This window comes from Phymastichus coffea, unplaced genomic scaffold (genome assembly GCF_024137745.1).
Source record: "Phymastichus coffea isolate CEN01 unplaced genomic scaffold, Cenicafe_Pcof_1.1 PCOF00014, whole genome shotgun sequence".
Lineage (NCBI taxonomy): Eukaryota > Metazoa > Arthropoda > Insecta > Hymenoptera > Eulophidae > Phymastichus > Phymastichus coffea.
In genome coordinates this window covers 49,553-59,744 of record NW_026706825.1, presented here as the reverse complement: position 1 = coordinate 59,744, position 10,192 = coordinate 49,553, and the positions used below count along the sequence as shown (strand labels likewise).

Genomic DNA, 10,192 nt, shown 5'->3' with positions numbered 1-10,192 from the left:
CACGAGTTTTTAGGAAAATAAAGCTTTTTTATTTTTTCTAACATACTTACACCATGAAATTTGAAAAAGCAATGCAACAGAAGTGTAGCTCTTGAAAAAACAAGGCAGATAGCATTTTTTGTTTTTTTTTTTTACTTCAAGGTCAACGAAGTAATATTCGTCAAATCATCCACTTACCTATCGTGAGTGATTTAATTGACTTAACACAGTTTTTAGTTCTAGTACGGGTTACGAAGCTCTTGATGTGTGGCAAAAGTTCAAGAAACCATTAATAATAATTTGAAAGTCATTAATACGTTGAAGTACACACACAATTTGAGATAGCTACATTTTTTTACATGAAATAATTTGTTACAAATTCTCGAAACTCGTTGCTCATAAGACTGCGCGCCTGTAATGAACTTATAACCCTATTCATCTTCAGTGTCAGAGTATTCGTCGGAATCTACAATTTCAATTGATGACTTGAGAAGACTGGAAATCATATTTATTCATTCATTTATTGTTTCCATAAAAGTATTGTATCTCTGATTCAATGTTTGATACTCACTTCTCTTGAATATACTTTCGAATATTTGCTGGGATTCCATGTTTTCTGAGAATGGCCTTTCTTCTGATTATTCTCTTCTTTATGCCCATCAGAGATATTGCAGGATCACTCATTTCAATTGCTCTATTGTATAAATCTTGGGTACGATTTTCACGAGAACTTTGACGACAATGATGAGTTGTGTTTGATCTGAAGTATTTATGCCATGATTCCAAACCATCTTCAGCAAAATATGCGATTGGAAGAGGAAAATTTTCTGCTATTTGACATCCATGAATCAATAACTTGTGCGTAGTTGGATTCATTTTTGCCCAGGGGTACAGCGAATAGTATAATTTGTAAGTATCGAAAGTAAAATTTTTCATTTTATCTAAATCGAGTACTTTTTTACTTTTGAATGCGGCAAGAACAGTTGCTATATTTTCGACTAATTTTTCGTCGAGTTCTAAGGCTTCTGCGAACGCTGCTGGATTTCCAAAGCATATCCTAGCTAAACTTCCAGTATTTGTCGTTCCAGTACCTTGGAGCAATTGATCCGCTCGAATCGTTAACTTTTTGTACAAGTTTTCTTTGACAACATTTTCTCTGTCCTTGTATTTATCTGTAAAATAATAGTATTTCATTGCTAGCAATCTGCTTTACAAAACTATTAATCTGTATGTAATCTGGAGAGTGCTAAATGACTCGTGACTTTTTCCATCAATTATAAAGTTTAAGTCATGTTAAACAGTTGAAACGCTGCCCCAAAATATTGAAAACTTATTTATGATAAAAAATACACGTACCTTTGTCTTTGTCGATTCTTTCCCACTGTTGAAAAGGCTTGCGGTAACTCAGATTCATCAAATGCTCACATGCTTTTATTTGACAGTGTAAAATACCTAATCCGAAATTTAGTGTATCTCCTTTTGATGTAAATTTATTCTTCAAATTACTAAATGTAGATGTTGTGAGCTGACAGCAAGGGCATCTTGACGCAGATGGATTGTTAGTAATAATATTCAAACACTTTCCATCGAACAAAGTAGGGTACACTTCAAACTTGACACGAACTTGTTTTTCATTTGATAAAATGAATTTATGAGCAGTGAGAAATTGTATCTCTTTGATCAACCGATCATACTCGACTTTCACGCTATCAGTAGTTTCTTGTTGATAACAAATTCTCACTGGTCTAAAAAATCTCACACTCATGGGAGTTGGATTTATCCAACTGTGCTCGCCATTTTTCGAGTCAAAAAGCTGAATTACTCCGATGCACGTTACGAATAGTGACAGTTGAGCATTTTTGTTTTCTAATTCTCCATTTTCAAATTTTTGTTGAGGATTTTTATGACCCGAAGAGCTGTCAAAGCCTATCGATACACGCATGTGTAAGTTGCGATATGTATTATTAGGCCATCCGAGCGCTACAGCTTCACATAATCGCTCAGCAGTTATATTGAGTAGCTCTTGCAAACGTACACAAACCTCAATGTCACTCTCAACTTGATAAGCTCGCGGATGACACTTTTTTTTCTCTTGCAGTAGTGCTTGATAGCTGGGATAAATATCGTATCCTAAGCTTTTTGTATCAGATATTAATGCTTCGTATTGATTTTTACTGTAGTCATTTTCTAAAAAAAAACCCAAAGCCGAACTAAGTGTATGTTTTCTTGCCAGTACTTCTTTTTCTCCTTCTTCTTCTGTCTGATCTTCTATGATCTTTTTTGCATTCATCTTTTCTGCCATCGATATCACTTCATCATTGTACTTGGGATCATTCAACAAATCTTTAGCTCGATTTCTTAAAGTAGTTCTTGAAACACGCATCTCACGCACATTGATTTTTTTCCGACCACTGTTAATGACATCTCGTCGGACTTTTTTTGGTCTGCCTCTTCCTTTCGGTTGTTTATTTTTATTCTTTCGGCCCATGGTGAGTTACTACTTATTTGAAAAAAGTCGTGTCTTGAAATACCTGGTGATGTAAGTTTCGTATCGTACAATATTCAGAATACTCATCACGAATTTTCCATTCGTTTACCGTATTACGAGCAGATTTCTTACACGAGATTGGCGAATAAAAATCATAGAAACGCTAATTTAAACTTACCATCAGTTTATGAAACGTCAAATTAGACCATACAATTTTACGGAATTATTACACTCTATTGAACACTGGAAATTATTGATAATCGCAGTTCAATCGTAATGAATATACGTGCTGTAAAACTATTCTCGTACAAGTTACTCACTTGAATGAATGTAAAATGTCTTACATCAGTTTCATCAGGACAGAGGTGAATGATAAAGTCAAGCATGTAAACATTGTATACATTACGATTTCATTCTACTGACCTACTGTTGTACAGTGAAAGAGTTTCTAAGAGAAACTATATAGATATACATTTTTTCAGTAATTTATTTTTCTATTATAAATCTTTCAATTATAAATATCAGTCTATATTTTATGAATCAGGTTTTCAACTATTATTTCAATACTCATTTCGATAGCATCATATAATTTTGTGTATTTTGTAAATCTAAAATTATAGTTTATGCAAGATTTGAAAATGATAGGAGTTTGTGAGTTTGAGATATTTTTTTGATCAAATTAAAAAAAAATTAAAAGTGGTTCAATAAAGGTTCGAATTTCGAGAATTTGTAACAAATTATTTCATGTAAAAAAATGTAGCTATCTCAAATTGTGTGTGTACTTCAACGTATTAATGACTTTCAAATTATTATTAATGGTTTCTTGAACTTTTGCCACACATCAAGAGCTTCGTAACCCGTACTAGAACTAAAAACTGTGTTAAGTCAATTAAATCACTCACGATAGGTAAGTGGATGATTTGACGAATATTACTTCGTTGACCTTGAAGTAAAAAAAAAAAACAAAAAATGCTATCTGCCTTGTTTTTTCAAGAGCTACACTTCTGTTGCATTGCTTTTTCAAATTTCATGGTGTAAGTATGTTAGAAAAAATAAAAAAGCTTTATTTTCCTAAAAACTCGTGTTTTGACCTTCGATTTGGAGCTCAAAATTTTTTTTTTCTCGAATTGGACTATTTTTCCCTTAATCTACTTAACAAAAGCTTCAAAATGCCGTTCCCCGATTTTCTCTAACCCTTTTAGATCTTGAGTTATTTGATTTCGTTCAAAGTTGGGCGAAAATTCCTATAGTGCGGCGGTTAACTCTGCATCATGGGAGATTGTTCTTAGGCGAACCCTCATTGCAACAGTTTGTTACGTCTCGTGCATAAACTACGAATAGCGAATGTGCGAAACGTACCAATATAGTACTAGTGGCTGATTGAGGCTCACGAGTAATGAGGAATATACGATATATGAATAAGAATGAATGTGTTTTATTATTTTGTTGTACTTACAGTTTCTAGAGTACTTTCAGTATCGTAGATCTCGGTATTCGGATAGGTTCAATAATGAAGTTGCACGTTCTCACTTTTAATGGATCGCGTATTTATTGAGATCAAATAATATAGTTTGACAGGTAATAATTGAATAGTTAGCCAAATTGTCGAACAGGCTTGCACGCGACTGTAGCGTCGATACGTAGAGTTTATTCGCCAATTGTCGAACTGACGTGTACGGAGTAACAATAAAAGATGACTGACTCTTTACAGGTGGTTCGTCTTATATACATAGATTTGTGCTCAATTAATCGCTGATGTTTCTGTGTAGTTGGGTAATTTTTCCTTTTGAGTTCAATGTGTGTTGTGAAATGCTGAGTATGGTCTTTGTATTTTGCTGCCGTGTGGTTTTCTGGTGGATGTGTACATAGTTTTGATTTTACGAAATTCGGGATTGCACTTTTGAAAGAATGTGAATGAGTAAAGATGCGTCTTGAGACGTAACACCTCGGGGCATAATATATTGCAATTAATATGTATTGATTGCAATGGTTGGTTTTCGGTGGAAAAGATTATTTCATTATGTGCATTTCCGAGTTTCGGAAGTGTTGGAATTTGATTGCGTCGGTGGGATCATTTTTCTGCAAGGTGTACAAATTATTTGGTATATAAAGGCTGCGTCGCTTCAATAGTTTACAAAGTGTTCTCTGCGCTTGTGACGAGAATATAGAATTTAACATGTATGGTTTCTCGAGAAAACGTCGTTCGATAGTTTGCGTAAGTATTTTGCTTATTTATAGTATGTATGTGTATATGTAAGTGCTGTATGTAGGTGTCTATAGTGTATATATAATTTTGGTTTTTCTTTCCTTTAGTTTGAAGATTGGAAGTATACTCGTGCTGTCAGGCGTGCCAGGAGGGAGGGTTTGCCCATGCCCGTTGCGCCGAAGCCTGGAACGAGGAACTATCGTAGGATAGAGTTTCAGGATTGGACTGTTATCCGGGCCCTAAGGCAATGTGACCGGCTGACACGTACTTCATACTACCTTGGGGAGTATGGACCGGACGAGGACACTTGGGGTCTTCGTGATATGTTTTTTTATGAATTGCGTGTATATTGTAACGGATTTCGTAGAGTTTATATGGAAGTGTTTGTCGATGATTATAAGGTTTTTATCGGGCCAAGTATATCGCATCGGTATGATTGTAACTGTATCTAGTATGTATGGCAAATCATTATTCCCATTTTCCTGGCTTTTTACGATTTGTATAAAAAGGATTGTTTGTGTTTTATAAATACAGAAATTGAATTTGAAGAAATTTTTTTTTTCATTGTCGTAGACCTATAGCGAATATTTCGCTTCCCTACCCGCTTAAAATTAGGCTACATTTGAGGAGTGTCATGTTTGTATTAGTTTAATTCTAGTGAAAACAAATGTTTGTTTGTAGTTGAAAGAGTGGTTTGATTGTTGAAGGTAAAAGGTGGTCTGTTTGGTAGAGGAGGTGGCGTTATGCATCTAGGTGTTGAGATAGGTATTGTGGGGATAATCTTGATTTCTTGCAGTTCTATGTGTTTTTCTTTGTCGTTGTCTCTTCTGTTTTTGCTTGGTTTCTCGAGTTTGATGAGAAGGTGTGTAATAGAGCTGAAGATGGCTCCGAGTAGGTGGAGCGACCAGCCGTAGATTGCGTGTAGTGCATATCCTCTAATTATTGTATCTATTATTAATTTTATTCTGTTTATTAAGATCAATGTCATAATTATAACTGAAGAGATTGATCCGCAAGTGATCATTTTGTTTATGATCATATTCCAGGTGCTGACTGCAATGTTTTTTATGGTATTTTCTGAGAAGATGCTTCTACTCGTTGTCACGTCTCCCGTTATTTCTCTTGCTATGTCATTGAGTATTGATGTTCTCTCCATAGGGAACATTATTTGTTGTTGTAGTTCGTCTAGTTCGTCTTGAGAGTATACTCCACTTGTTGCTAATGAATTTATTGATTTGAAGTTTCATCCTATTTTTGTGTTAGGTTTAAGTGTGTTTGGTGCTGCGCATGGTTGAGGTTTGGGTGTGAGTCTTACCCATTCTTCTTCGAGTTTGTAGTACGTTGGGACGAGTGCGTTACAGTTTATTTGTTCCCCTTTCTTTTTGAGGATGTGTGTTTTTGGTGTTAGGAACCATGTTTCATTTCCAGAGGTTACTGGGAGTTCGTTGTAACATTCTTCTAATTTAATTATTTTTACTGTTTTTGGTACACATTTTATTTACGGCTTCCCCTGCAACTCTTGCGATGTATCCCGGTTTTTTCATGATGTCGTATGCAAATTCGTCAGGGGAGAGGGTGGCAATGGATAGGGCATTTTGTATTACCTTTCTTTCAACTTCACATCTTTCTGTTATTAAATTCAAGTATAGTTTGTTCAATTGACTCATTAAATGTTTTTCTACGTATACGAATTTTGAATTGACATATGTAAATAGGTCTAGGTTTACGTTGCTTCTTGTGCTTACTAAGTCATTTTCTAGTTGGTATGCGTTTATGTAATTGTCTTTTTCTATGATAAATAGTTTCGGGTGTTCCGTTCTTACAAGTTTTCTGTTGCAGCGTTGTATTTTGTTTCTGGCGCTTAGAGCAAATGTTATTTCACTAGAATTTAATGCGTAAATTATTTCGTGATCGTAGTCGCTAGAATATTTCGTTGCTATGCCTTTAAATAGTACATCGAATTCATTTTTGAAGCATTCTTCTCTTGGTAAAATATCCCAGAAGGTATAGCCTGCTTCCATGTCTATACATGTTTTGTCAGAGAACTTGCATACGGTCCCTGTGTTTAGTCTTAATTTATCGTTATCTAAGTTTACTTTAGCTCTACTTTGTATTAGTGTTATTTTGATAAAGCCATGAACAAATACCTTATTCCATGATTCAAAGCTATCAGCGTAGGCTGCTCCATAGCAGGAGTTTCCTTCTGCGCTACCCGCGAAATCGATACTTTTTGAATTAGTTGCGTTTATTTTTAGATTAACGATTTTATGAATATTGTCATATACGAAAGTTCCCGTTTCATGGATAAATTTACATTGTTCATGACTTATTTCGTAAATGTATTCCTGTTCTCCAGTTGGTGTGGGTATTAAGTGCCCGAATATTCCACATGTGGAGACAGTTCTATGTATTTTTATTTTACATTGTAGTACGGAAATTTCGCGGAATTCCGCGGTTTGTATTAATTCTATATATACATTTGATTTATTTACGGGAGTGTTGTGAAAGTCGCATTCTCCCGTGTCTACTAAGGAGTACGTCGTGATGTTTGGCGTTGTTGTCCCGCAGTCGTATCCAATGATGGCTGATGTTGTTTTGATAATTGTAATTATTATTAAGAATTGTTGATACATATTGAAATGGTCCTAGAACATAAATTATTGTTAGATTTTTTTCTTATGCATAATTAATTTATTTGCATGGACTGTATTTGCTTTTCCACCTTTATTTATGATGACATTATTTTTGTCTGTAACCTTTAAGATTTCAAATGGTCCCAGGTTTTGGTTCTTTTCGAGTTTGCCTGGTTTAGGTTCTTTTATGAGCCAGACCTGGTCTCCAATTTTGAAATCTGTTGGGTTTATGAAGCGATCATAATACTTTTTTGATTTTTCCTTAGTAGTTATTAGGTTTTCTCTTGCAAAATTTGCAATATCTTTCATATTTGTGATTAAATGTGACAGGTAATTATTGAAAGTGGGTAATTGTTCTGAAGCTTTTAAAGTTTCACTTGAAGGTAATCGTGGTGGATAAGCAAAAACTAGTTCATGTGGTGTGAATCTGTAGGCGCTGTGTACGCTTGTGTTATAATGGAATTGTGCTAGTTCTAGTAATTCGTCCCATTCAATTTTTTTGGTTGAAAAATTTTTTAAGTATTCGCACAATGGGTGATGGGCTCTTTCTAATGAACCGTTTGATTGTGGCGAAAAGGCTGTTGTTTCTATTTTCGTGAATTTAAATCTGCGCGCTATGCATTTCAAGAGTTTGCTTGTAAAGTTTGCTCCTCTGTCTGTGAGCACGATTTTTAGTGAACTGAAAACACATATAAATTTTTTTATGAACGCGTCTGCGATTGATTCGGCAGTTTGATCGGGTAGAGGTGTCACTATTAGAAATTTTGATAATAAATCTTGAATGGAGAGGATGTATTTATTTTGATTTTTGGTAATATTTAGTGGACCTACTATATCCATAGCAATTTTGTCGAAAGTTTTAAACGGTGTTTCCGTTATAACCATTGGTTGTCTTGTCTTTATTCTTTTTAATTTATTTCTCTGGCAGTCTTCGCAATTTTTTATTCTTTGTTCTATGTCTGTTTTTAAATTTTCCCAATAATACTTGAGTTTGATGCGATTTAATGTTCTATTTACTCCTGAGTGTCCTCCTAAGGCGGATGAGTGGTTCAGATTGAATATTCTATCTCCGTCTTCGATTTCGATATATTCTATATAGTTTAAGCAAATAACTATGTTAATTCCTGAGTTCTGAAAGGTTTTTGTGATTATTTCTTCTATTTCTTGCCAATGGATATTGTTTATCTGTAGGTCTTTTGAAATGCTGAATCTATTTTCTTTTTGTTGTGTCATAAATTCTTTCAGGGTTCCTAGGATGTGGGTGATATTTTGTTTTATTGTTATTGCTGATTGGCCTGAGTCTATGCATAGAATGAATAATTTGTTTGAATTTATTTTTATAATTTCGATTTCATTTGTGCGAAGGTCCTTATTGATATTGATTTTCTTTGACTTTATAAATTGTTCCATTTTTTTGTCTAATATTTGTCGTGATTGGTTTACAAATATTGCAATGTTGTCGTTCCGTGATTCTATGGATTTTTTTGTGAAGACTACATGTTTCTGTTTTTCTAGATCTGCTTTGCTTGTCATGATTTCTGGTGGGTAATCTTGAATGTTTACTATTGTTTTTTCCTTTGGGCTTGTTTTTTGTTTTCTTTGTTTCTTAATTTTTCTTTTTATTGCTGTATTTTTATTTTGTATGTCTGTTGTTTGTGTTTTTCCTGTTTCTTTAGCTTTTTGTGCTCTGGTTACGACTGTTACCATGGTATTTTCTACTGGATTTCTTGATAGTGCGTCTGCGTTTGTGTTTATCTTCCCAGGTTTGTAGATGATATCATAATCGTAATCCAGTAAGTTGAGTCTCCATTTTTGTACTCTGGAGTTATTATCGGCAGATTTGAAAGATAGCAGTGGTTTGTGGTCACTTACTATTGTGAATTTATTTCCATATATGTAATTTCTGAATGTTTTCAAGGCGAATACAATTCCTAATGCTTCGCGTTCATATGTGTGGTACTTCTTTTCTGCTGGTTTTAGCACTCGTGATGCAAATGCAATTGGTTTGTCCTCGCCTATTTTGCCTTGTGAGAGTACACACCCTAATGCGAAATTTGATGCGTCTGTTGTTATTATGAAGGGTTTTGTCATGTCTGGATATTGCAGTATGGGTGCAGAGCATAGAGCTTTCTTTAAGTTTTCGAATGATTTTTGTCTCTCTGTATTCCAGACAAATTCTATGTCTTTTTGTAATAGCTGTATTAATGGTTTGGCTATATCTGAAATCTGTCTATAAAGCGTCTGTAATAGCTAGTAAGTCCCAAGAATTCTCTAATATTTTTAACTGTTTTAGGGATAGGAAATTTCTGTATTGCTTCGATTTTCTTTGGGTCAGTTTTTACGCCTTCTTCATTTATGATATGTCCTAGAAATTCTACTTCTTTTTGAAAGAATTTGCATTTGCTGGTTTCTAATTTGAGTCCTGCTTCCCTTAGCTTTTGTGCTATGAGCTTGAATCTTGCGTTGTGTTCTTCTACTGTATTTGCCACAATGATTACGTCGTCAATGTATACATAGCAGAAGCCTTTTTCTCTTAAATCTCCGAGTACTGTTGTTAGTGCTCTTTGAAAAATTCTTGGCGAATTGATTAGTCCAAAAGGTAGCACTTTAAATTCGAAGCGTCCTAAGCTAAGTATGCTGAAGGCGGTTTTGTGAATGTCTGATTCTTTCATTTTTATTTGATGGAATCCAGAAGCCATGTCAATAGTTGTAAAAAATTTGTTTTTTCCTATTCAATCAAAAATTTCCAATATGTTAGGTATCAGGTAAGGGTCTGGTATTGTTTTAGCGTTCAATTTTCTGTAATCTATGACTAAACTCCATTTTTTTTCCCTCTTTGGTGAGTCCTTTTTTTGGAACGACCCATAATGGTGCATTAAAGGCGCT

At 34.5% G+C, this 10,192-nt stretch overlaps 1 protein-coding gene across 1 annotated transcript; it reads right to left on the bottom strand.

The window, feature by feature from the left end:
- Positions 1 to 362: 362 nt before the first annotated feature.
- LOC131673831 (uncharacterized) lies at positions 363 to 855 on the bottom strand. The gene is made up of 2 exons (XM_058952168.1): positions 551 to 855; positions 363 to 474 (listed from the first exon to the last, which is right to left on the bottom strand). The coding sequence occupies exons 1-2, from the start codon at positions 853 to 855 to the stop codon at positions 411 to 413; spliced, it is 369 nt and encodes a 122-aa protein (XP_058808151.1). The 3' UTR covers positions 363 to 410.
- Positions 856 to 10,192: the final 9,337 nt, after the last annotated feature.

Bases quoted from the DNA above. Each gene is read 5' to 3' on its own strand.
- LOC131673831 (XM_058952168.1), bottom strand. From the start codon at position 855: ATGAATCCAACTACGCACAAGTTATTGATTCATGGATGTCAAATAGCA. The intron at 475-550 runs GTGAGTATCAAA...TATGATTTCCAG, and splicing joins CGAAAGTATATTCAAGAGAA to TCTTCTCAAGTCATCAATTG.